The 27,559-nt window shown below is 41.2% G+C and overlaps 2 protein-coding genes and 1 pseudogene across 4 annotated transcripts in view; 2 read left to right on the top strand and 1 right to left on the bottom strand.

The window, feature by feature from the left end:
• Window positions 1-209: 209 nt before the first annotated feature.
• On the top strand, window positions 210-15,204 carry LOC307079486 (abl interactor 1-like). Its single transcript, XM_079741857.1, has 9 exons — window positions 210-311; window positions 1,034-1,179; window positions 3,823-3,993; window positions 4,259-4,438; window positions 4,904-4,956; window positions 5,046-5,096; window positions 6,274-6,482; window positions 6,675-6,800; window positions 14,730-15,204. The coding sequence occupies exons 2-9, from the start codon at window positions 1,048-1,050 to the stop codon at window positions 14,783-14,785; spliced, it is 978 nt and encodes a 325-aa protein (XP_079597983.1). The 5' UTR covers window positions 210-311; window positions 1,034-1,047; the 3' UTR covers window positions 14,786-15,204.
• Window positions 15,205-17,817: 2,613 nt separating this feature from the next.
• Window positions 17,818-27,559, top strand: part of srpk1b (SRSF protein kinase 1b) — a gene marked incomplete at its 5' end in the record, with an annotated part of 32,423 nt that continues 22,681 nt past the window's right edge. The window contains 2 exons of one of the 2 annotated variants that reach the window (XM_079741856.1): window positions 17,818-17,890; window positions 18,693-18,747. In XM_079741856.1, the coding sequence (XP_079597982.1) occupies window positions 17,878-17,890; window positions 18,693-18,747 (68 nt within the window). Of the gene's footprint in view, window positions 17,891-18,692; window positions 18,748-26,013; window positions 26,085-27,559 lie in introns of those variants that run through there. The other variant, XM_079741855.1, reaches the window with a different exon arrangement.
• Window positions 19,944-22,439, bottom strand: LOC307079754 (annotated as a pseudogene). The gene is made up of 4 exons: window positions 21,980-22,439; window positions 20,529-20,734; window positions 20,405-20,421; window positions 19,944-20,104 (listed from the first exon to the last, which is right to left on the bottom strand). The product of its transcript is annotated as an uncharacterized misc_RNA (transcript).

The following is a 27,559-nucleotide window of genomic DNA, read 5'->3' as shown; positions in this document are numbered from 1 at the left end:
CCCCCCCCCCAGCAGACAGTCTGGAACCGGTGTGGGGGGAGAGAGAGAGAGAGAGAGACAGACAGAGAGAGAGAGAGACAGAGAGAGAGATACAGAGAGAGAGAGAGAGAGAGAGAGAGAGAGAGAGAGATACAGAGAGAGAGTGAGAGAGTGAGAGAGAGAGAGAGAGAGAGAGAGAGAGAGAGAGAGAGAGAGAGAGAGGGAATGCACAGACAAAGAGGGCGACACACAGACATAAAGAGAGTCCTATGAAGAGAAGGAAGAGACAAGTATTGCATTTCCCTTAATTTCTCTTTTCTGTGGATCTCGAGGTAAGGACATTTATATCGAAGCCTATTTCATTCAAAGAATGTGTCACGTAATGACTCTTTAATTTAAGGACTGTTTCATTTATTAACAGTTATAGGCAGGCCCGCCGCTTCCTATACGCAGAGTAGGCAGAGTGCGTAGGGCACAAAAAATTAAGGTTTGTAAAACATAAAAATAAAAATAAATAAAAATTATTACATTATTGAACTAAAAACTATAAATTAGTTATGAAGAGGCCCACCGTTGTTTTTTCTTAATTGTATAACCTATCACTCAATTTCAGCAGCGGCCCTGGTTATAGGGTGACCCGGTATCCTACTTTATACAGGATTTTTGATTGGCTCTTGTTTTTTTCAAAAGTCAAACAACTGCAGGGCACTTTTCTAAATCCTGAAGAAAGCAGGGAGGGCTGTCATCATTGGGCTGTGTTTGATGGCCATAGAGGTTAACCTGTACCGTATAGCTGAGTGAAGCCACGTATGGCTGGGTGAAGCCCCATATGTCTGGGAGAAGCTCCGTATTGCTGGGTGAAGCCGGTCCATGGCGATTCTCCCAACTTTTGGGGATTACAACTACGTGAATGTCAAAAGTTAACAGGACTTGTATCAAAATTGGTATTGGTAATGAGTCCCACACAAACATAATCTCTGTCTGACATTAGGTTTGTTGGGATCTTGTCACCCTAACTGTTTCATTTGAAGGACGGTTTTCCTTTCATTGATAGTCGAGTGTCCAGTCATGAAGGAGCAGAAGTTGAAACAGGAAGTTAGCAGTATCCAACAGGAAGCTCCAAGTGCTCGGCAGGCACTGCTCGACAACTTCACCAACCTACTGAAGGTTGCCGATTACTGCCATACAAACTACCTACAGGTACTCGTACTACTACTAGTAATTATATTAGTACTATTACTACTGCTAGTACTACTTGTACTACTACTACCTCCAATGCTACTAATACTACAATACAAACTACTTAAAGGTAGGGATGTCACGATAACCGATACTAGAACCGATACTCGGGATGTCACGAGTACCAAGTCAATGTGACAATTCTAGAAACTTGTTTTTCTACAGTATCGTAGGTACCGTAAGTACCGGGGATGCAATTTCTCCGGACGTCTCGTGGGCAGCATATACACCTACAAGTGTTGTAGTCTGCCGTTAAATGCCAAAGGAACACGGAAGATGGCTGCAGCGGGTGCGACAGATCCACCTCGACTGGTCGAAAAAAATAATAGAGAGAATCGTGTCTGGAAGTACTTTGCCTTTGAGGTGGATGATATGGGATTAATAATAGATTCTCAAAAACCTATATGCAAACGGTGCCATCGAGGCCATTTTCAAACGAAAGGAGGAAACACTTCCAACTTATTGAAGCACCTCAAAGACAGACATCCAGATTTATTCCAAGAATTCAAGCTGAGTGAGTCTCAAGTCATGTTAACCTTACAATAACACCGTATCCTGTTACGTATTTTAAGCACATGGGCTACCATACATAGCCACTAGGAAGTAGGATCGAACACATAATCTGTAATTACCATACATAGCCACTAGGAAGTAGGATCAAACACATAAGCTGTAATTACCATACATAGCCACATGGGGGGCAGGACCCGACATATAAGCTGTAATAACTACTCCAGCCACAGATGGCAGCACCTTTAGACAGGTGAGGAGGGCGGAGCCAATACGACACATAGGACACGCCTACTCGGTATTAAAACAGGGCCTGGAGCCAACGAGATCAGAAACATCCGGCAGTCCATACTAGGTAGTTAGGCACAGAGGCCTGCTGTTTGTCGCTCACACACGTGTCCATACAATTCCCCTAATTTGCTTCATAGTTACCATACCAAAATACTTTAACAAATAAAGTGAGTTAAACGCTATCCGGATTAGACTACTTTCTTCAAAACCGCAACAATCCAAAGTGTTATCTTTGTTATCCTTATCCTGAAATTCACAGGAAAGAATTTACCGTGTAGCCCCCTTTACTGTTTGCATACACACATAGCGCCACACCACAAACAACCACCACACACGTCAGTTTAATCCACTTCATCTTCTTCCAACGCAACGCTTACGTTCATTATTTTATAGTGGTGCAAAGGATCACGGATTACCCGTGAACTGTACGGATCAACCCTCACGTTTCCGGACGCAAGTGATCCGCAAATCGGCTGACGATGCAACAACAAAAAAGTTGTGCGTTCACGTGATCGGCGCATGTTTAGAGGACAATTCCAGTATTAAGCACATTGAGCCCCCTTTCTGGTTTGTCTAGGATGAAATATAGTGGTTGACACAGAAATGTTGACTATTGGTCCTGTCTCATGTATTTGGCTCATTTCAAATCGCCCCTGCCTGCTTCACAATGGCTGGCTACGGGAATTTACAAACCTGTCCTTAAAATGACCCTAAACGTTTGTTCTCAGAAATGTGCAACTCACCGAGTGCTAAGTGGTGTTCATTGATGTTCCATATCAAGTATCGTAGCGAAATACAATTTCTGTCGTGTTTTATGTGGCATTTTGTAAATCCCATTGAAACGGAAACCGGACCGGAAACGGACAGGGGTTTGTTTATGTTTTGTTGTCTTTTTGCTCGGTTCTCCATCTTAACCGTAGGGCTAGAACCGAGCGAAAAGACTACAACTAAACTTTCCGTTTTCGGTCATCGAGTAAAGAGTCCATTGATTTCCAACAGAAATCAATGGAAGAAAATGCCAAATAAAACACGACAGAAACTGTATTTCGCTATGATACTTTTTCTTTTTGTGAATGCAGGTCTTCTGTGATTCCTTTTGACACAGATAATTATTATTTTTTTACTATCCATGTTAAAAAGAAGAAGGAATAATGCCTCAGACTGCACTTTATTTTGTTTTAAAATATTTTGCGATTTAATTTATACATTGGATGGATATCTTGAGTTGAGTTTATATTTTATGTGGACACAAGCTGTTTCAATATATTTACTATCCGTGTTTAAAAAAAGAAGGAATAATGCCTCAGTTTGCACTTTACACTGTTTGCCACCGTTCTTTTTTTGTAATGTTATAGTGGTTTATTTGTATTCTTTACTTGAAGGCTACATGCCAGTGCCACTGTTTTTTGTAATGTTTTTAATTACTGAGTGTGTGTTGAAGTACTACATGGGATTTATTGCTTTGTTTTTGTGTTTTACCTTGGTATCGAATTTGGTATTGAGAATCGTGGAATTTCACTGTTATTGGTATCGACTACTAAATGTCTGGTATCTTGACATCCCTATTTACAGGTACTGCTACTACCTCCAATACTGCTAATACTGTAATACCGATTACTAACAAGTACTGGTACTACCCCCAATGCTACTAATACTGTCATACCACCTAATTATAGGTAGAAGTACTACCTTCAATACTGCTTTTACTGTAATACCAACTACTTACAGGTACTACTCACATACTTATACATAATAACGACATACATTTCAGTGTGTTTCTCTCTCTCTTCCCCCGGGCCACAGTCGGGAGTGAGCAGCAAGAAGGCATTGGAGGAGACCAAGAGCTTCGCCAGCCAATCGCTGGCCAGTGTTGTTTATCAAATCAGCACTTTGGCCAATAGCCTGCTTGGTTTGCTTGATGCTCAGACAAATCTGATTGGTCACATGGAGTCTTCCATCAACCTAATTGGTCAGGTAAACTGTAAGCACCCACAACAACTTTCTCATAGATTTGTTTAAAATGATTTAAATTAGTAAGCACAAACAAATAAACGCAAACAAATTAACACATCTACAAATAAACATGTCCGTGTAGCTTTGTCCCCTACTACACACCAGCTACACTGTGGCTTTAACATGTTAAATTAACCTGTCTACAGATGGACATATATCTACAGATAGACACTAAAAGATGTATAGAAGACTGATAATGATGATGTTTGGATGTACGGACGGTCAGACTGTGGAGATGCACAGGGAGAAAGTCGCCCGGAGAGAGATTGGCATTTCCACGGTTATGAAGCGAGTTCCCCGTGGAGCAGCGATGACCCCGACGGACCCTGCGGTACACCCCCCCACCGAGTACCACCGCCGACCCATCGACTACTCAGTACTGGACTCTGTTGGCCACCAATACACAGTAATGCACAGTAATGCACAGTTATTCAGAGTAACACACCGCTATACGCTGTTATACACAGCTATACACAGTTATACACAGTAAAAGACAGTAATACACATTCATTCATCCATTTACCATTGAATACAGTTATATACACCTTGATACACAAAATGCTCAGTAGACAGCTGTACACAGTTATAGACAGTTATAGACAGCGATACACAGTTGTACTCAGTAATACAGTTATATTCAGCAATAAAAAGTCATACACAACAATACTTACTGGACTGGACTCTCTGTGACACGAATACACAGTAATACTCGTTAGCACTCGTTAACACAAACACAAACAGACAGAAGGGGTGCTTTGTGAGCGTGGGAAAATGCCTCAACAGGAGCCTCAATTCATTTATTCAATGAATCTCTCTCTCTCTCTCTCTCTCTCTCTCTCTCTCTCTCTCTCTCTCTCTCACTCTCTCTCAGACACCAGGGAAGCAGCATTCCGGAATGATTCGTAGAACTGGCAGCTCAATCAGGTCAAATGGTCTCTCCATTCTCTCATCTAATTGGTCTAAGTACTGGATCGAACCGGATTTCATGTATTGCGTGTACGTGTTTGGTGCAGGTCCTTCAAAGCTCCTGGACCAGTGATATGTCCACTCCCTCCGTCTCTTGGGTCAGTGTGTGTGTCTGTGTGTGCTTGTGTGTGTGTGTATAATTAGGGGTCCTACAAAAGAAAGTAGGAACCCAATTGTATTCGTTATTATTATTATTATAAGGGGTCCTACGAAAAACTTAGGAACCCTTTTGTATTCATTAGTATCATTATTTTTTCCCTGACAAATTCGTCCATAGCTCAAAAGATGCTAGTTCAAAAGCAGAAAAATTGGCAGGCTTGAAGAACTCGCAAAATTAGTAAGGGATAAAAAGGATGGGCTATAGGTGGCGCTATAATAAGCTTTTGAAGTGCAACATACTCAACAGGCTGCCATTTCCACTTGGAAAGTGCAATATGCATGAAACTTGTTATTCATGCAACATTTGTCATGATGAACAACTTGCAAGGTCCAACCCATATGGTCAGACCATTTGGATATAGTGCAGTGTACTTGACCAAATGCCAACATTACAACAGATTTGGTGCCAGAAATGGTAAAAGCTGCAAACTCGGCACAAATGCAACAGGTGACTGTGGGACTATATGGTGATCAATTCATAGGATAAGGCGAAAGACAGCAGAGATATACATTTTATTGTGAAATATAAGAATATCTCTGTTTAAACAGCTCCAACAATGTGTCAAAACACGTAGGCTCGGCTTTCAAATATTGCTACTAAGAGGAGATTCCATTGTATACCAATGCCAAATTTGAAGTCTATGTCTGAAAAAAAAAGGATATATTTGTTCGTAGTTGCCTTTCCGAACCGCGGCCTCTCTTCAACACAGGTTGAGCCTTAAAGCGGTACACATGTCATTTTGCAAACGTCAGTTTTGATGATGGGTTTCGAAAAAGTATGCTTTAGAAACTTGGTTGGTGATTACCATACAAACCAATCTCACCATAAATCCTTGTACGGTAGACTTCTATTTCTCAAAATATACTCAAATCTGCCTTAAACAGTCTATGTGCATGTAGTGTAGTGGTACTGCATCAGATTCATGAACAAGGGGTCGCTGGTTCAAGTTCAACATCAATCAACAACCCTGTGGGACATGGCATGAAATCAAATAATGTTTACCATCATGTCATTAGGCCACCACCATACTCGTCATACAATAGGACCCCGTCCTGGTTGCTTTAAACTATATTTATTATTATTATCTTGTACTTTAATTACACAATTTTCCCCAGCTTTGGCAAGCCTGAGGAACCACCCACTGAGAGTGACATCATGATGAACAAGGCCCCGCCCACAAACAACAATGTCACAGGGATACCCGTCCCTTTGGGAACTCCCTGGTCGAATTATCCAGTGGAGCCGGTGGCCCAGCCCACTTCTAAAGAGCTTCTGTCCAATCACAGCCTTCGTACCCCCTCCACGCCCCCCAGCCTTGAGCCTGGTAGGGAATAACATAAAGATACTGCAGTAGTCCTACACGTAGTCCTTCGCATAGTCTTACACATTGTACTACACACAGTACTACACACAGTACTAAACACATTACTACACATAGTCGTACGTATACTACTGTGTAGGACACTGTGTACATTTCGTGGTGCATATTGGGCAACAGTGTTTATTGTTCTCTCAGTGGAAGAGGTGACCGTATTACTGCCCACTCCGGCTACGCCTAAGCTTGAGGTCATCTCTAATTCCGCCATCGAGGAATTCAGTCCACCATTTCTGCCACATCCCGACCTTATTCAGGATGAAGAAGGTACATACCTGTCTGTCTGTCTGACTGTCTGTCTCCCTTGCCGTCTGTCTATCTGTCCATCTCTTTACCTGTCTGACTTTCTTTCTGTCTTTTACTGAATTTTTTAAACGGTTCCAATAATCATTCTCTGCAGTATCAATACACAAACACCAGCTTTGCTTCCTGGCTCTCTTCTCCTGAACAGCGAGTTAACTGACACACATCGCTACAGCGCTGACATAGAATAGAATATCTTTATTGTCATTGTAACAAGTACAACGAAAATTAAGTACAGTCCTTGTTCAGTGCAAAAACATCACATTGAACATCACAAACGTATGCATAAATAAATAAATAAAAACTAAATTATAACTATAAAAATAGTCAACTATAGTCAACTCAAGTGATCATGCCACAGTAAACTCTCTAGGGCAGGGGTCAGCAACCTTTTTGTCATGCAGTGCCAGTTTGACATTTTCTCGTTAGTGAGTGTGCCATAAGCAACAATGTATTAAATATTAAGCTGAATTATGACACAGCGACTCCAAACATTTCCAAAAGACCTGGAATTTATTTATTTCCATATATCCATATATATTGTAGCGGCGTCCAAGAAGCACACAGAGTCAGGCTTTAGTAAATTGTAGTTCTGCGTCCCATACACCGCACGACTGCAAACTACCTGTATTCATAACAAACCATACAGAAAACAGCACACCCAACAAACAAACATGTCATTCTCAGTGACAGGGGTGGCAACGATACACACATGTTAACATTCAACAACACACACAACCAATTATCACCCCAAACCCATTAACCCCACGTAACCTAACAATTACAATAGGACGACAAAGCAACAGGCAACACAAGTTCCATAAGTCCACCAGTCAGTGTGATCCCTGACCCTGCTTGGCTTGGCTAAGCTCCAATATCTGGGGGTTGTAGTTTGTGACTTTAAGCTGCACACATGCCTCAGAGTGCTCCGTCGTTAAACAACTGCGGGAGGGCCTGATCACGTATTTCATGTGTGAGAATACCTGCTCACAGAGGTATGTCGACCCGAAGACTGACAGCAGAGCCAACGCAACGTTCCGGAGACAGCTGAACTTCTCTGGTGCAGACGCCCAGCAGGCGAAGATGCAGGCTCCGTGATCTTCGACTGCTGTGGTTTCCAGTTGTTTCCGTAGCTCTGGAAACTTAGTCAACCAGAGTGTTGAGCTCTTCAGCTCAATCAGCTGCATTTCCATGTCCTGTGTATCCAACCAGTCTGTCAGGGATGAATCCAGTTCATGTCCATCAAAGCTTTCGGGCTTGATCAGGAAAGAGAACATGGGTCCGAACCTCTTAAAGTCCCCAAATCTTGTTGTGAACTCCGACTCAAGCTCGAGCATACATGCGCATATTTCAGCATTGCTGATGTTGCGCTGGGAGGACAGCTCTCTTAAGTGTCGGAAGTAGCGGAAAGTGGAGGTAGCAATATCACTTGAAAATACTGCTAACTTGCTGACAAAAGCTGTCCATGTGTCGAACATGTCCTAAACAGTTTGCCCTGTACCTTGCAGTCGGAGATTGAGCTCGTTGAGGTGTCCCGTTATGTCCGTCAGAAATATGAGTTTCACCACCTACTGCTCGTCCGTCAGCTGTGGATAGTCTTGGCCTTTTTCGGACAGAAAGGCCTTGACGGCATCGAAGCAGCCGACAAACCGCTCCAAAACCTTTCCGCAGCTTAGCCACCTGACAGCTGAGTGGAGAGGGAGATCGCTGTATGCGCTGTCCATCTCCTCGAGCAGGGACTGGAACTGTCGGTGCGTCAGTGCAGATCGCTTCACTATAAAGTTGATCACCTTCGCCACAGCAGCCATCACCTCATTGAGATCCGAATTGGACATTTTTGCACACAGGTTTTCTTGGTGTATAATGCAGTGAAGTTTCATTATGGGGTGAAACTGCACTGCATTATATGACTTTTTCTTCAATCAACCTGACAGCTCCCCTGTGTCTCCCGACCATGGTGGGAGCGCCGTCCGTTGTTATTGCGAAGATTTTGCTGATGTTGATCCCCCGCTCGTTGAAATGATCCATAAACACCGTGGCTAAGTCCTTGCCCTTTGTCGCGCCAGGCATTGGCTCAAGGCAGCAGAGTTCCTCTCTTACAGTTGAATCACAATATCTTGCCATGACTGCCAAAAGTGGAATGTCCTTCACGTCAACGCTCTCGTCAAGCGCAATGCTGAACACCACAGCATCTTTTAACCCCGCTGTTTGCTGCGCTCTGACATTTTCGGCCATTTCATCAATGCGTCGCTGGACACTTCTTGCTGACATGGGAATGTCCTTTATTCTTGCCGTAATACTTTCTTTGTTTGGCAAGCCTTCGAACAGGGCATCGGAGCAACTGAGAAAAGCTTCCATAATATACTCGCCATCCGTGAGGGGCTTCCCATGTTTTGCGATGCAATGAGCAATGCGATAGCTAGCTTCAGTGGCATGGTTTTTAGTGGTGACAAAGACTTTGAGGGCATTTGCTTGCTTCCCATACCTAGACACTGCACGCTTAATTGATTCTGCCTTATCTGCATTATCTTTGAATGTTTTCCTGTGCTTGGTCTCAAAATGACGTTTCACACTGGAGGTTCGGCATACAGCATTTTCGAAACATAAAGTGCACACAGCACAGTCTTTTTGAAAAACCAAACAAGTCTTCTGTCCATGATGGCTGAAATGCCCTCAAATTGACTTTCTTGATGGCTTGATGGATGATGGCGGCGCCATCATCTTAGACAAGTAGCCTACTGCCGCCGCTGAAATGTTAGCACTGAGGAAAGCGGCCATGCGCAGCGCAAAGCGTCCACCGTGGGAAATGTGCACGGGAGGGCTCAGTTAAGACAGACATGTCTCGCTTAAAGCCGTTTCTTTTAATTGCAGGGGAGACGAGAAGAATATTCATTTATTTTTTGCAAGGTTGCAAATGATTATGCTTCCGTACTACGGAACCCGTAAAGGGACATTGGGTAAAAAAAAAAAATTGTTAAAGTTTCTCTTGAGCTCGAGAAATAATAACCAGATACTTTCTCGTGCGCACCAGATGCTTTCTCGTGCGCACCAGATACTTTCTCGTGCTCACAAGAAACGTAAAAAAATATTTTTTTACCCCATGTCCCTTTACGGGTTCCGTATTATGCTGCAACATTACAGCGAGAAAAATAAAGAAATATAGAGAAAAATATATATATATATATATTATATATTTATTTATTTTTTGCAAGCATTCCAATGATTATGCTGCTGCGTGCCAGTGGTGGCACGCGTGCCTAGGGTTGCCGACCCCTGCTCTAGGGAGATAAATGGGCTGACATTTGATAGTCACATACTCCAAGTCTGGGGAGCAATGACGGTCTATAGCCACTGTGTGAGTGCACCAGATGTTGTTGACATAAACACACAGTCCCCCTCCTCTGCTCTTACCAGAGTTACTCGTCCTGTCCTGGCGTTGTGCTGTGTAACCTGCTAGCTGTATAGCTGAGTCCGAGATTAGTGAGTGAAGCCAAGTTTCTGTGATAAACAGGATGCAACTGTCCTTGATGGTGGTGTTGGTTGCAACCTGTAGCCTCAGTTTGTCCATTTTGTTAGCGAGGGATCTGGCGTTGGTAAGGAAAATCCTGGGAAGAGGAAAGTCAGATGAGACGCTCTGCTCGCAGCAAACTCCAAGCTTCAGGAGATCCTGCCGGCTGTAGTTGTTTTCCGCACAGAATGTAGACCGGATAGAAAACAACATGTACACACACATACATAACAAGTACCGACAGGGAAAGCACTGAAGGATTTTTGACAAAATAGTACCGCCTCCTGTCACTCACTCGCAGCACGGTCTCTCAAAGTAATTCAGTGCAGCGCCTCCACGACCGGTTTTGGTAGGGAAAGAAAACGGCAGGAGTGCTGTTCAGAAGAACTTTGGATTTGAGGCAAATTACTAAGGACGGTCAAAAGAAGCATGTTTACCAATATACAAGAACAAGGTTTTGGGTTTCATAACTCTGCACAAGCTGTCAGAAAAGGGTAGTCTAATCAGATCTAATCAAAGTTGAGTTTGATTGCATAAAACCACCATGAACAGGTAATCCATTGTCTGGGCCGAAATTTGCCACTAACCACGGTGTTTACAATCAATGACTAAGCGAAGGTTTCTGAGGAAATAAGTAAATTGCCTTCAATCAGAACACATGGCCATGGTTGCTATCTGGTGGCCACATTTCGAGTGTTTGGCTTGGTGTCATTCAATTAAATTTTCCCTGACCTTTCAATAGAGGGGTCAAGTGTCAAAATTTAACAATGGGTTTGATGAGCTTAGTGCGTTGCGGTGGAGATGTAATCGAACCCTCATCAGACACATTTTACCTTTAGCCTTGTGGGCATATTTATTATATCTACAGGCGGGAGTAACGCAGCTGTGCTGCCAATCTCCTCACATGTAATGAACTCAGACACCGGAACAGGTAGTGTAGGTCTCAGGTAACACAGAGGTAAATTCAACACTGCCCTCTAATGGACACGATGAGTAAGGGCGTACAATCGTACTACACTTAACAGGGTTCTCAAGATATCTACCTGTTTGTGTCTCAAAGTACTACAGGGCTACCAACTAATAATGATAATTATTTCAGGTGGAAATCTTCCACTAATAATGTGTTCCAGCTTTATCCACTCTAACCAAAAAGTTTCCACATTGAATATTTCACTTACACAAAAGTCTTTCTTTTCTTTTCCCTGTGGTATCAAAAATGGTTTCAAATATTGATATTTTCAAGTTATCGAAGTGTGCCTTCAACACTAGTATTGCCTACTCCTACTGTTAAGTCAAATACATCCAGACTTTCAACTTTCTGTCTGTTGTGTTGGTACAGGCCAGACCTAGGCTGGCTTGTGCTTAGTAATTGCACCACGCACATTTACTCCAATAAATGTATTATTGTAAAAACGTTGCCCTAGGCTGTCACTGGTCAAAGGAGTTTTAAAACTGTGCTGCCACCAGAGATGTTCACATGTCTTCAAAAACGCAAGCTTTGAACAAGAATGTCTCCTAACCCCTTTTACTTACAGTCAGGACACTTTGCCCACATATGTACATCCTTGTTGTAAACAAATCTGTATCAAGAACCTATGACTTCCGTCTAATATATTTTAGCCATTGAATTTTGAATGGAAAACACAATTCCATAAGGATCCTTGTTTTTTGGTCAAAAATCCTTTCTTAAATACCATATATAGATCAATTTCATCCATCTGAGCATAAGGGCGGTCTAAATTAAAACGTTTATCTAGATAAGGCCATAGGGGTGCTTTAGCAATCAACTGATATGGAGAGGGGTTAAATTACGGCAATCGTCACCAAGCTTTAGTAGTAGTTAAAGGAACATAGGTCAAGGTTAACAAGGCTAAAGTTAATCAAAATAGGAACATACAGCGATCTCTTAACCTCTAAGAAGCATAACTCCTCAGCCTGTCGAAATATGGTCATGAAAGTCTTTACGCGCATCACCAGACTGGATGGCCTAGCTGAGGCTATTTCAGTATCGTCAACAGTATACAATCAAAAGGTTTGGCCCCTGTTATAGGCTGCTTGAACTTTGATTTATATTGTTGTGTAACTTTTTACTTCATGTATAGCTGTAACTCTGCCTCCCAACCACACAATTGAGGACATTCATTTAGGAACAGAAACTTGAGTCACATGTTAGCCCCAATCCACTGGGCAGGTCCTAAGCGCCGCTTTCGTTAGCGACTTTGATGGAATACCCCTCAGCTCGCCCCTCCCTTCTGTGTTTTGTGCATCCAGTAAAAACTATCATGAACGCAGCGCAAAACCCCACAACACCCACCCCTTGCCAGTGATTGGTTGGAATACTATTTATTTTGGTTTTGAGTGGTTGGTTGTACAATTTGTTTTTGTGTACGATCTCGAAGCATAGGCTGCCTACTTAGACTGCCTACTTTTTTACAGCCAGCAGATTGTCAGGAAAGATCAGATGAATGTGAACATTTATGTTTCGGCCTATCATCACTGATACAACCTTTAAAAGGAAATTATGGCAAACTTAATATCGATTTATCTCTCAAATCCAGATATCATATCGTTATCCCGATGCACCCTGGATTTGAGTTGCCTTCTCTGCATCCTGGACCTTAGAAGTGGCTAGCTCTTCTAGCTGGACCTGAGAAGGGGCTAGCTCCTCTAGCTGGACCAGAGAGGGGCTAGCTCTTCTAGCTGGACCTGAGAAGGGGCTAGCTCCTAGCTGGACCAGAGAGGGGCTAGCTCTTCTAGCTGGACCTGAGAAGGGGCTAGCTCCTCTAGCTGGACCAGAGAGGGGCTAGCTCTTCTAGCTGGACCTGAGAAGGGGCTAGCTCTTCTAGCTGGACCTGAGAAGGGGCTAGCTCCTCTAGCTGGACCAGAGAGGGGCTAGCTCTTTTAGCTAAACCTGAGAAGGGGCTAGCTCTTCTAGCTGGACCAGAGAGGGGCTAGCTCTTCTAGCTGGACCTGAGAAGGGGCTAGCTCCTATAGCTGGACCAGAAAGGGGCTAGCTCTTTTAGCTAAACCTGAGAAGGGGCTTGTTCTTCTGGCTGGACAAGAGAAGGGGCTAGTTCGTCTAGCTAGACCCCAGAAGGGGAAAGCTCATCTAGATGGACCTCAAAAGGGGCTAGCTTTAGCTGGAAACCTGGCATAGCTCTCCAAGCTAGCTGCAGTCTGTTGTTCTGTATTTAAAAGCAGTATTGGGCAGCATTTTATATATATATATCTATATCTATATCTATATCTATATATATATCTATATATATCTATATATATATATATATATATATATATCCAAGTCCTTGTAGTACTTCTCCCGTCAAAGAGTCTGAGGACAGTTTCTGCTTAAGGAATGAACAAAAAAACAAGCATCCATTTCTGACCCTCTTCTAACTTTTCCCCCAACTTTTCCCCCAACCTCAGGTTGGTAACTTGACCTCCCGGCGATGGCATTGTCCAGTTTTTGGGATATTGCTGAGGAGAAGTCTATTAAAACTCCAGGAGTAGCAGGGATCTGCAAAATGTTTAAAGCATTAAGATTAAAAAGTACTTACTTACTTACCTAATTACTGTGGTAACTTACCTTAAGAAGAGAAATTACTGTACCAGACAAAGGCTTACAAACACTTCTGCGGTCCATAAAAAGGAACATTATAGAGTAGTGTAGTATTGGATCTTAATTTTACAATGCAATAACATAACATAAATACATCTTATACAAAAATAAAAGCAATGATATGTACATTTAAAAACCCTTTATACATGTGACACAGCTTGTTGCTGATGGAGAGATATTAGACCTATACCTATGCCTTTCTACCTGCCTGCATGTCTACCTGCTAGTCTATCTGCCTACCTGCCCGTCTATATACCTGTCTTTTCTTTCTCAGTTTCTTCCACAACTCGGAGGAATCGCATGCGTCGACTGCCCCCCATCTCCCGCTCTCTCTCTCTGAGGGGGAGGGCTCGCCCCCACGACACACACTTACTTCCTTCCGTCCAATCATGTAAGATCCTGCTTTGCCCAAAGACAATTGTTACTGAGCATGCAAGCATTTGATTGACATAAGGGTATATATTCATTATTTTAATATATATATTATATATATATACATGCTTTCCCTGTTGTGTCAGTTGTTTAATCTCCTATCTCGCCTTCCTCTCTTCCTCTAGTGATGATCCCGCCCCCTCCTCCTTATGCTCCTCCTCCTGCTCCTCTTCCTCTCTCCTCTGCTCTTCTTCCTCTATCTGCTCGTGTCCGCTTAAATGCCCGCCTACAACACCTGGGTGAGACTTACGCATGCAAGCGTGAACACACAAACACTGACCTAGGTACATGGATACATTTTGATCAAATCTTAATTCCCCTCAAATCGCTTTAGACCTGGAGCTTCCAGCCCCGCCTCCTCCTCCCCTGTTGGACGACAGCATGCAGTGATATCCCTCTGGGCGCTGACATCACATCCCTCTGGGCGCTGACATCACATCCCTCTGGGCGCTGACATCACATCCCTCTGGGCGCTGACATCACATCCCTCTGGGCGCTGACATCACACCTCCTACAGGCTTATGGTTGTTTATTTAGAACAAGATAAATATGTGTGAGTTTATATATAAATATATATTTTTGTGTGTGTGTGTATATATATATATATATATATATACATATACACATAGTTAATAAAGTTAATCATCAATAATATAGGTCATGACTGTGATATACATGTGAGATAGATACTATATATATTCAAAGATTCAAAGGTTTTTATTTGTCACTTACTCATACATGATGTGCAGTGAAATGTTAGTATACTCCGTGCTTAAGAAATAAATAAAATAGAGTAAAAGAAATGAAATATATGCACAATTAAAACTGGATAAACAGGGAGATGTACAAACTGTATTGTGCAATATGGCCATTGTTAAAGTGTTAAAGTGCAGGGGGAGGGATGGGGGGATTCTCCAATAGTTTGGTATCATTTATGTGTGTTCAGATATAAAAACACACACACACACACACAGACGTATATATGTGAATAAAATATATGCTGTTGAGTGGATTTGGCGTTAACTCATTTGTGTTGGAAACAGACGACGAGCAACAATAAACAATAGTATTGTCAGCATAACAATTATATTACAGATTAAACAAGAACATATTAAAGGGGACAAATTATGAAAACAACACTTTTCCTGGGATTTGGGTTGTTTTGGGTCTCTGGTGCTCCCACACGCATACAAACTTTGAAAAAAGTCTGTACATGATTTAAGTGAAATATGCATTTCACTTAAATCATGTACAGACTGCCATTTCCCTCTATAGAATAAATGATCAAAAAGAAGAGTCATGTAAAACAGCTCGGTTGAGTTTCCCATTGTGATGGCTCTTTAGAAAGTTCAAAGGTGGCCCCACGTTCAACATAGGCCTACATTAACCTTGGATAGTCAAGTGCCGTGTTGTCCATTATCCCTTACATAACCGCTATGTCAGTGACACAATTAGGCCTAGCCTTAGTATGGGCAACCGTGTTCCCCTTGGCTGTGATTTCGCCTTTGAATTCCTCGTAGGAATTCATAATAATACACTGCTCGCCTTGGGTGAAATACACCGCTCTCGCTCGATTCATTTTGCATGAGGGTGAGTCATATGACACGATAAACGCCCATTTTATGTGAACGCGCATTGAACCTAAAGCGGAAAACCTGGTTCGACTAATTGAATCTAAAGTGAGCGTCGTGGTACCATTTAACTCTGATTGCGAGTTGCGTCTCTGTCAAGCCAGGTTTTCCCAGGAAAGCCTGGGTATGTTCAGCGAGGTTCGTGATATACCCCCCGGTATGGTTGTTGTCGTTTTTCTAACGTTTGCCAAGCCAAAAGAGCGTTAATCGCGCGATAAAATAATTAACGCCGTTAGAATTGGTTTGCGTTAGCGCCGTTAATAACGCGTTAAACTAATAGCACTAGTTATAGTATTTCCCATCTTTGCTGAGCAAGAGTTTTGTTTGAAAGTTCAGTGATTGAAACAAATAAAAGCCTGGGCAATTGAAGTTCGGTAGGCCTACCACTGTCATGCACCTACCCCGATGTCAAGTGGACCGGGTTGAATTCACTGCGGGTCTCTCTTCTTACTATCCTTCTCAACACTCTCTGATCTCACTTAAAGGCTAGCAGCACGAAATCAAGGGATATTTAGAATACAAAAAAATGTGTGATTAATCACGATTAATCGCGAGTTAACTATGACATTAATGCGATTAAATATTTTAATCGCTTGACAGCAATAATATATCAACACAATATAGTTAGAAGAACAATATTAAGTCTTGATTTCACTTCCCTGTACCAGTTCAGCTGGCCCTAGTTGCACAGGCTTGGAGTTCAGTAAGAAGTTGCGTGTGAAGTTGTGAGGGCTCGTGAACATTTAAATGTATTACCATTATTTAATTCACAAGATGAGACAAAAATGTATACAGAATATTAAGTATTATTATTACTCTTATTATGTAGGATTGTATTTACATTTAAGATACGAAAATAAACATTATTTCCCAAAGAACTATATTTTGGCACCAGACCTGATCCTGATCCTCATGACGCCCGCGCCTAGATCAGGCAGGCGCAGCAAATAAATGTATTGGTTCCCAATGGCTCGTAAGGAGGCGCCATCGCCATCTTCTGAACATCCCAGAGAATGCAGGCAAAAACAGTTAAACCATCACACACATGTAGGGCTCTATAATCTTGTTATGGCTGGCCAGGCCAGCACTTTACTTTATTAATTTCTTTATTGTTAAAGATTATTCTATTTCTTTTAGTAAGTAGACCGCTTGGTATTTTTCTTTTGATATTCATATCGTCAGGTGAATTTGAGAATTCCAGAACAATTTCAGAACAACAAGTTCGTTGTTTTGGTTTAACTCCCAAATAGGGAAACATTTTTGTAGTATTTTAGTAGTGTAGCTTTTTATTTATTTGTTTTTAAATTTGAACTAAGGGTTGATCAAAATATAATTGCATTGCTTTGGGATTAGAATATATATATATATATATATATATATATATATATATATATATATATATATATATATATATATATATATATATATATATTAGAGTATATTGTTCTAAGGTTTTCCTGACTTCCAGTGTAATGAAGTTTAATAATTCTGGATAGATAGTAAACTGCTATCACATCCCTGAGTCAATTATGTTTATTGGTTACATTTTGCAGTGCAGAACTCACCGCATTTTCTGCAGGAAATCCATTTTCTAGTTTTATTTATCCCTCTATAAAATGTATATGAACATGTGTTGTGGATCAGTTTAAAGATCCAAATTTTAGAAATACTGTACTTTTCAGAAACACTCGAAAAATCCGTTATAGATTCACACGCGCCGCTATGGTGTGTGTGACTGAAAGGTGCGTTCAGTTCAGAGAGGGCTTTTGGAGCACAATAACACGCATGCGCTCTGAGATGCGACGCTCTATCGCCACAGTTTGACAACAGACTGTCTATCCCGCCATCAGTATGGAGAGAAAAGGTGAAGTATGACCACAAAGGCTCTTTCAGGGTTAAATACAATGGGGGGTAATTTCTCTTATCCAACACCAGTTTCTGAAAGTTTGCCGACGCGATGTTGCCGCTAAACAAAGAAAAAGGAGGACTAAGCGCTTTAGGAGCTAGCAGCTAGCCTCTCCCAATGTGCTGGGATGAGGCTAGCTGCTAGCGGCTACTAGTAGCATTCACACTGGAGAAGTCCATGCGCCCGAACTTTATGCTAACAGTATGGAAACTTGGTTGGCATGTTTTTGAGCCACCCGCTGCACGTTGCTTGTTACAAATAAACGCTAACAAGATAGTGGCTGGTTTGAACAGATATGCTGTCAAGGCCGATGTTACAGCGACATGTGTGACACACCGCACTGTGCTCGGACATCAGATCTCGTATTGACAAGCATCTGATCAGAAACCTGGACATGTGCTGTGGTCAACTGCGTGTATTCAGCCTTCACCTAAATGCTCCCTCCGATTATCTTGTTTAGTAATAGACCCATATTAGTGTCATTATATTGAAGTCCTGTTTAGAATGGAGGCTGATAAGCGGTGAGCTGGATGTTGTATGAATCGCACATGTTGGTGTGCAAAAGGCAGATAATACTAGACTTAGTATAGCTAATGGCATTGCATATACATATATAATATAGGCGGAAAGCCACCGTGTCTCAGAAGTGAATGCTCCTGCATCCCAGCCAACTCTTTCTCCATTCATTTATGCAGGTAATACGCCCTCGTTTTTGCAAAAAAGTAATTGACACTTTATCATCTCTATCCAATTTTATTAGTACTTGCAATGCAAGCGAGAAAGAAAAGGACCAAGCCAAAGAAGCCTAGTAAAAAGTAAGTCAATCTTTTTTAACATACATATTGTTTGTATCTGTATATCTTTTAATATGCCAAACAATCGTTTGATTTCAGATCAGCAATTAACATGGTCAATGCATCACACTGCGTGTGATGCATAATGATAAGGGTTGAAAACATGGTGTGTGTGTGTGTGTGTGTGTGTGTGTGTGTGTGTGTGTTATCTTATGTGTGTGTTGTATTATTATTATTATTATTTTACGATGCAGTAAAATATTTATAACAGTTAATGAAAAAATCAGCAATGAGTTGTATTGTTTTGCAAATATTGTGGATTGTAGTTACAATTCTAGATACAGTTCTTTTCATTAGACTCAATTATTTCGGGGAAGGATAGTTTAGCGGCTCCAAGTCTAAGGTACTGAGTTTGATTCCCATGTCCGCCACCTACCTTTTAGGCATGATTGGGCAAGAGGCTGACCTCTGCCTGCTCCTTAATGACAAGTATCTAAAGTCACTGTTTGCTGTACAAGTCTGCTTAATCAAAATGATAAGTAAACACAAAAAAAACTAGAGCTGTAGGTGGGGGGTAGTTCAAACCAATATCACAATGTAATAGAAAGCAATTTTTCAAAAGGCAAGGGCTGCGATAAAAATATAAAATAAAGTTTTTGTTTCAATGTTACACAATCGAACCAATCAGAGGGTCGGAATCGGGTACTTCATGTGTGCGCTACTTTACCCTCCACTCTTGTGACATGCGAGTGAGAGCAGTAGATGAAGAATAGAACTCCGTAAGGCTTGAATTTTAGAATTGGCTTCAATTCAGGAATTTAATTGGCACCGCCCCCACAGGATGTTGAATTGGAATTACAGGAAGTGGAATTCAATTCATGGCAATTCAATGAAATTCAGAGGAAATATTCAGAGGAAGTTATAAATGATCCATTATCAATTGGATTTGTTTTACTGTATTTTGATTACTTTATCAATGCAATGTAATTTGTTGACCTGATTAGTTTGATTCATTTTAATAACAATACATTACATGTAACTAGTAACTTTGCATACATTTGCAACCCTGCATGCATTTTTTTATTTTTCAAAATGTATAACGATGGCAACTTCTTGGCAAAAATTAGTTTAATTTGTTTTGATCCAATAATATTTTAAAGTAATTAAATGACATAAAGTCATGGTAAATGCAAATATCATTTATTCTGATGCAAATTTCACTGAGCAACACTATTGCATCTAATTCTAAATAGATCCTCAAACGTCTCATCTTTGAGTCTGCACCTTTCTGGTCTGAATATCTTTCCTGCAACACTAAAAATTCTCTCAACAGGTGCAGAGAATGCAGGCATGGCAAGATATTTACATGCAAGTTCAGCTAGGACAGGGTAAAGACCATGGGTTTCTCTCCAATAGACTAATCAGTAGGATCAGAATCCTCTGGAAGACAAGGGTTACTCAAGTACAAAGGGACCTCATCTGAGGCTGTGTCGGCTGGCAAGACAATTGACTTTCCATGTAGGAAAAGAGTCTTGGCCGTTTCTTTTGTTGAGCACTGCCATTCTCAGTTGCTTTCCCTTTTAGGGAGGCATAACTTTTGCAGTCAGCATATTTTTTGTCATTGCTCCTCATCTATACACCAGTATAATTTAAAGCGTGGATCAACTGTGGCAGCAACCTGGGAGCTTTCCATGCCTGAGGATTGTAGAGTTTACACAAACCTTTTATTACAAGTCATCTTCTTGTTTTTTATAACATGCCAAAGGTTTCTGACAGAAGGAATGACGAAGCTAGAGGTTAACCTTATCTCAGCCTGACATCTGTCTGTAGCCTCTTCAAAGGGTTCCAGTACCTCACAAAGCTCCTGCATTATTTTCAGCTCATATAATATCAGCTGGATGGGGCAGTGGAGCTCAGCAAGTACATCATTAGAAACATTGAGAACAGATCTCAGCGTCTTTAACTTGCTAGAGGGTGGTATTGTCAGGCTGAACTCTGTGTCCTCCCTCTAGGACAGAGGTCTTCAACAGGGGGTCCGCGACCCCTAGGGGGTCCGCAGAGGTACTGCAGGGGGGTTGCGAAAGTTTTGGTTGATTAGACATTTTTTTATATTCCCCCCCGCAATGTTTTCCACAAATTGAAATGTCTTTAAATACACATCAAACACACTAGCCGCGTTTACATGGACACTTTTGATCTGATTTCTAATCGGAATAGATCTATTACTATCATGCGATCCGAATGTACTATAGATAGGCTATGGCATTTACAAAAGTGGTTAGTGAGCGTCTGTATGGCTCTCGCGTACACCTGACACATCTGGACTGGCTGCGACATTTTTATGTATTTGATTTTAATGAAAGCCCAGCAGGAGAGAGCTTTTCTCTGCCTGCTCCTTCCATTAAGAAGGACAGCACAGCGACATCAGTTTCTCGTCCGGTCTTTATATCTACCCCCTCCTCCGCCGCAAACAATACGAATTTGGATGAGACTGTGCAGCCAAGAGTGCTGGTATGTGAGGGATAATGTACAGAACGCCGGTCATTATCAGGAAAATAAGCGATCAGCAGAAATAGTCTGCCAAAGACGTTGACGTCGCTTAGCAACCGGACAAGCTGGGGTTGATAAGTTACCGGACTACTTGCGGAGTGTTAAGAAAGACACTAACAAACATCACTACTTTTCGGTTCCACATTTGTTTTAAAAATGTCCATTTGAATAGCTTTTATGCAAGTTTACATGCAATTGACAGACATTGTTGATCTTGACAGGTATCAGTTTATTATGTTATGTTTATGAATGGCAGTGGCATGGCCACCCTTCTCACTGTACCTTGCACATGTTTAAAATAAAAACATGAATATATGAACCTGTGTATTATTTGAATATCTTAGTATTGAATGCAAAATAACAAGGTACATTTATACATGGCACTATAGGCCCAGTTTAATATAAAACACAATTTTACAGTAGGGGGTCCCCGCTCCATCTCTCCATCAGTTTGGGGGTCCTTGGCCTGGAAAACGTTGAAGACCGCTGCTCTAGGTTGTCAGTACCAAGTGTGGACTTGTGACAGAAAGAAACACATTTTTGGACCTTGTCCAGGTGATTTTTTTTTTTTTTTTTTTTTTTTTTTTTTCATGGAGCCAGTCTCATTCATGGCATCACGAACCAAGTATGCCATCTCCTCTTTGACATCCAGTACCTCGAAATCCGAAGTGTCATCCTGCTCCTCCTCCTATTCACTGCCAACATGCATTGGTGGGAAAAGGTTGAACGCTTTTATCATGTTGGAGGCATTATCTCTCACAATAAATTAGATTTTTTTTCCTGAACGATGTCATTTTCAAGAACATCATCAATTTTGTAAATGTTTTCAGCCATATGCCTCCCATTAAAACGCTGGCAGCTCAGTACTACAATCTGCATCACACAATCTATTAGGAAATGACCAGTCATTCCAAAAAATGACCTCATTGATCGGTTTGACCATAGATCAACCTTCAGGCAAATATCCTCAGGTTTTCTTTCCATTAGTTGAATCAGATGATTTTTTTATAATAGCTGAGCGCTGAGGAATACGGTCCTGGCTGGGAGCTCTTCTGGAGGGCATTGTGAAGGAGGGTTTGGCCAAATGCAGCGTGTTTTTGAAATCCTGAAACAGTGGAGAGAGGGAGGAGACCATTTGCAATGTATGTAATGACCAGAGCCATTTCACGCCGATCAGTGATCGACCAATTGCTAGAACCTTGTGTTTCTGAAGGATGACCATGCTGTTGCTGGATTCTCTGAACGCTGGTTTAAGAGTCCATCAATAATTCAGGATGTTTCTTCTGTGGGGATGAATAGTAAATTAATATTCCCTCGATGTAGATGAAGAGCGCAATGATTTCTATGCCACAATTGACGCAATTGTCTTGATTTACAAAAAGTTTTAAGTGTGCTTGTATGCTTTTAAACACATAATATCCCTTGTCTTTGGTAACACCTTACAAAGTACCTTACATAATGTAATATTTGGCTGAGTTAAATAGAACATTCATTTTAATGTTACTGTTGTGAATGTGAGTTAAAGTTGTGTCTAGGCCCGGTATCCCTGGCTCTTGTCCTTTAGTAATGCAACAGGTAGAGTAATGAGTTGCTATAGAGAATAAGAAGTATCCTATGGTAATGCATCACGTTTTTATTATAGAAATTGGTAATGTGTCATACACCGTCTTGAGTGGTGACCCCTGCACTGATTATATCAATAGCATAATACCGTCACAAGATGGATTTCAAAATAAAAATTGGACAAGGCTGAAAAACGTACATGTAGATGCCTTTTTGAAATTTGAAGTAGCCTTGATGGAGCCACAGACTGCAGCACTACAGCTCTCTGGTTTCCTGGTGTTGTACTTGGAATTGGTTCATTTAAATTAACTAGTGAAGATGGCTGTTAAGGCTTACTATACTTTTACATGTAGCTGTTATTACACTTGTCAATTTGTCAAGTATATCGTTATGAATGTACTGTATGTAATCAGTTGTAAGAAACTTCAGCTTCGACCAGCAAGTTTCAAACAAATGTCCACCATTTTTAATTGGTTAGAGTAAAGTATGATGGGAAATTGAGTCTTCTTTAATAGAATATACTTTGTAATCTACAGTAAAGCTTCATTGTTAAATCAATGCACTTAAATTAAGCATATGAATTTCTTTGAATTTCAATTCTGCTTCCTTAATTCAAACTAAAATTGTATTTCTACATCCTGATTCTGACTTCAAATTAAATTCCAAACTCAAGAATTTAATTTGAATTTTGGAGTCATTTTCAATTCTGAATTTTGCAGAAGCCTGAACTCGATATGAACAAGATCAAAACCACGAAATGACTCTGGCGACAGATGAGTTAATAGGGAAGGATATGATCAACGTGACCATGGCTTTGGTAAAGACTGGATAAACGGACTGGACTTATTTGTTGTCTCAGACCTATCTTGGGCTTGTATAGTATTTGCACTCAGACTGAAAAGAAAACTTTCGCCAGTGTGTCAAGTTCACCGAATACCACCTGACAGCAAGTTCAAAGTTGTATTAATCCAGCTGTTTTGACGTCTATTAAACTATACGATTATTATAACAAACTAGGGAGCCCTGAATATTATTATTCATAATAATAAATTTTACACAATATAGCATTACACTCATAATTAAAATACATCAGTCTGCATGTGTCCCTCCTGCCCCAGAAAATTATGGATTAAGAAGCGCTTTTTTCCTTGTCAAAGAAATGCCAGCGATTGTCCGAACAGGTGCATATCGACCAACCGACCAAAACTTGACAGCCCTTATCACATCCCATCCAGTGCTGCCCCAACCCTTGGTTATTTAGAAGTTAGCTTCACTTCACTTCCTCCTCTACAACCATCGATGTTCCATCGATGAATGATCAACGTGAAGTGGCCATCACGATGAGTGAGCTGCTATTAACTTCCATGATAGCCCAGTTATAATGACTGTGATAGGGACATGGAAGAGAAGAGGGGTCCATTTGGTCTTGTAAATGGCAATTCAATTAGCTGCTGTAATGGATTTGACTTCTACTGCAGTAATACTTCTACTGTACCTATGGACATAATTGTTCATCTTGTCAATTGCTTAATTTTTGGGGTTTCTGAATTAGTTTTGCAATTATACTTGATTTGTTGAATTATACTATTTCCATCTGGTGCATCTATACAGTTTAGTCCTCACCTAATCTTGGATCCTTTAGTCCTATTATGTTATTACAGCAATTCTGGGTGGATACGGCACAAATCCTGTCAAGAAAAACTAAAAGGGGTATAGTTGGGCTTTGTTTCATTAAGGAAGTATTCTACCGAAGAAAACATTTCCTTCCGGCTATTCATCACACCATTTACTAATATTGGTGGAGATGGTCGTAGCCCAACCAAGCTTATCATTCTCAGCCTCCAGCAGCATGATTGGTCAAAAATAATATGAAGAGAAAGGAAAAGACACCCAGAGTTTAACTTCTTTGCTATCAGACCATAGATAATCGATCCAAAGTCTGATTTGTGAGACTAGTCCCCCTGACCCAACTTACTCATGCTTTCGGTTTAATTCATATTGCATTGATTTCCAGCTTGTGTTCCTCCCAAATAAGCTCAGTCTATAACCAATAGTGTTTTCAAAAATATATATATTTTTTGATAATTTTCTATACTGAATTATTTTAATGTACTTTGGCTCTGAGGGAAATTACCATGGAAAGTCGATGGACGCATGCACATGCACAGCAAATGAGATCTTTTTCACAAAAATGTATCCTGCGAGAACTATACAGTATATGAAAGATGAGCCTCCACTGATTCCATGAGTCCAACCATAACCCTAACCCTAACCAATTCACTGTGACTAAAACTTGCAATTAGCAATGAACAAACTTGACCTTTTCTTTGTACATCAAAAAATCGTCCTCTTCTTACCTTTTGTTTTTGTTAAAGATAAGTTTGATCGCATAAAACCACCATAAACAGATAATCCAGTGTCTGGGCCCAACTTTGATACTAAACATGTCGTTTACAATCAAGGAGGTTTCAAGGTTTCTGAGAAGATAGGTAAATTGCCTTCAATCAGAACACATATTCTTCAGCACTATCTGGTGTATTTGTCAGCAGTCAACAGTTGGTGCTTTTGTCACCAAGATGATATATAACCCTGCCGTTTTAAAGAAGTTTTCCCTGTGGTATTGAAAATTGTATTGAATATCGGTATCTTTCAAGATATCCAAGTTAGAAAAACCAGTAACGCGAGAACACTAATACCTAAATGAAAGTGACTTACTGTTTTGTTCTATTATTTCATCTGTCAATTACTACCATGCGGAAGTCTAGATGTTGTCATCAAATCTCTGTGTTCTGCGGACATCTAACGGCATCACATTTCTTACTGTTCTATGCATCACTCGCAGTCGACTTTGGGACTGTGAAGTGCACTACAGCTTTCCCCTTTCCCAGCGTTGCTCCTCATCTCCCATTCCCTCTCTCCTCTTTCCCCTCATTCCTCCTGTCTCCTTCTTTCGTTCTCCTTTACACTCACACTCCTCCCTCCCTCCTACTGTATGTTGCCTCATTGGCTCTGTTTTGATAACAGAACAGTGAGTGGGACTCAGCCAGAAGACAGTGAAAGAGAACTACATCAGAGAGCAGAGAGGACGCGGGCCGAGACCCTATTCAAGCGCACTCATCTAACTTATAGCTCAGTGCCATTACAACATAGTCCTAGCCAGGTGTCCCCTGGGAAATGTGGTTACTGGACTGGATCTTCTCCATCAACACAGCTGTGGTGAAGCTAGCCAGCGGCCTCAGGTGCAAGTGAGTTGCGCACTACTGTGTTTATGTTTATGCAGGTACGTGCCCTTTTGGGTGTATTAGTACAAGCCTTTACTTCATGTTTGAAGTGTGATCTATCGCGGGGAGGGGGGGGGGGGGGGGGGAAGGTGTGTTTCTGCAAGTGCATGCATGCATTGCGCGAGTCAGCAGGCTACTGGGCTGATTTATTGATGAGCGGATCCATATTAAATAGAGCAGCACAGGTCGGCTCCTGCTGCCTCACAAGGTTGCAGGTACAAGAAAGCATGAGCCTGCAGCTGTGAGGAGGAAAATATAAATTATTAATCTGCCAAAAAACAATTCCATTCTAGTTCCCTCTTTAATACATGTAACCTGATTCATACTTGGATCGTATTATGTTCTCTTCACTTTGAGGGCTTCCTGTGATTCTGTCCTGTGTTGTTGTTTGCCCTTCCGTTATGGCTCTTACTAAAGAATCCAGTGCCTAAACACACAGTTTTCTGTCCGCTCCCAGGAGATTAAACAGAAATAGCTGATGTTGCTTGATATTTTCCCTGCAGTTTTTTCTCCCCCTCATTTCATTTTGGTCGTGTGTGCTTTCCCAGCTACAACTGCGGTTGATTACATAACCCATCACATCTTTATCTGCAGCCTGCTCTGGCTCTTTCTCCCTGTCCTCCCTCCTATTCTTTCTTTCTTGCTCTCACTCTCTTTCACCCAACACCCACAGCAGTTAATGTAGTCTTGTCTAAGAAGGGAAAGAAAGGATTTGTATGGAATAATGGAGGTCTGAAGTCTGCTAGGCTCGCCATTTCTCGCTTCCAGAGATGGGTCAGATCTTATTTTAGCCTGAAGGTCTACTTTATACACTCTGAAAACCAATTACTGGCTTTATGTTGACCGACAAAGGGAATACCTAGGATTTTAAATAATCCCAGTAGAGTGCAGATTACGTACAGAGATGCAATGTGCATTTTCTTTTGACATCTGCCTATGGCCATGTTTGTAGTGTTGTGATTGTACACCTCATCAGCTCCTATCTCCATCAGCCCTAATGGCTGACACCTGCAACTGCTGTCCAGGCATTTGCTGCTGGATTTATTAGTCTATGCTTCACATCCAGTTGGGATGGTTACTAGGGTTCGCATGTAGACCTAAATAGGTTTCCCTGTTTTCTTTGATATGTCTAGGAAGGTAGAAGCGAACCAGAGGGCATTTTGAGCGGACAAGGTTCAATAAAAGAAAGCAGTCTTGGGCTTTTCAGCAAGTGAATTTTTGCTTCTGCTTGAGTGAAGTTTATAGGGAAACCAGTCAGCAGTCAACGGTCAAAGAAACTGGCTTATTGAGCACTAAATTACTAGTTGATTATCTCAGAATTCTCAAATTAGACCATAGTACATACACTTTAGTCCTTTATTATGCAGTCTATTAATGATGCATGTAAATTATTTTCAGGGGGAGGTTAATTGTTGTTTGTTCGATTAATAGCTATCTTA

Source organism: Pollachius pollachius, assembly GCF_949987615.1.
Source record: "Pollachius pollachius genome assembly, chromosome: 8".
Lineage (NCBI taxonomy): Eukaryota > Metazoa > Chordata > Actinopteri > Gadiformes > Gadidae > Pollachius > Pollachius pollachius.
This window is presented reverse-complemented; position numbering and strand designations above follow the sequence as displayed.

Coding starts and splice junctions, on each gene's coding strand:
- LOC307079486 (XM_079741857.1), top strand. CDS start 1,048: ATGAAGGAGCAGAAGTTGAAACAGGAAGTTAGCAGTATCCAACAGGAA. Junction 3,994..4,258: donor CCATCAACCTAATTGGTCAG/GTAAACTGTAAG, acceptor ACGGACGGTCAG/ACTGTGGAGATGCACAGGGA. Junction 4,439..4,903: donor CTGTTGGCCACCAATACACA/GTAATGCACAGT, acceptor ACTCTCTCTCAG/ACACCAGGGAAGCAGCATTC.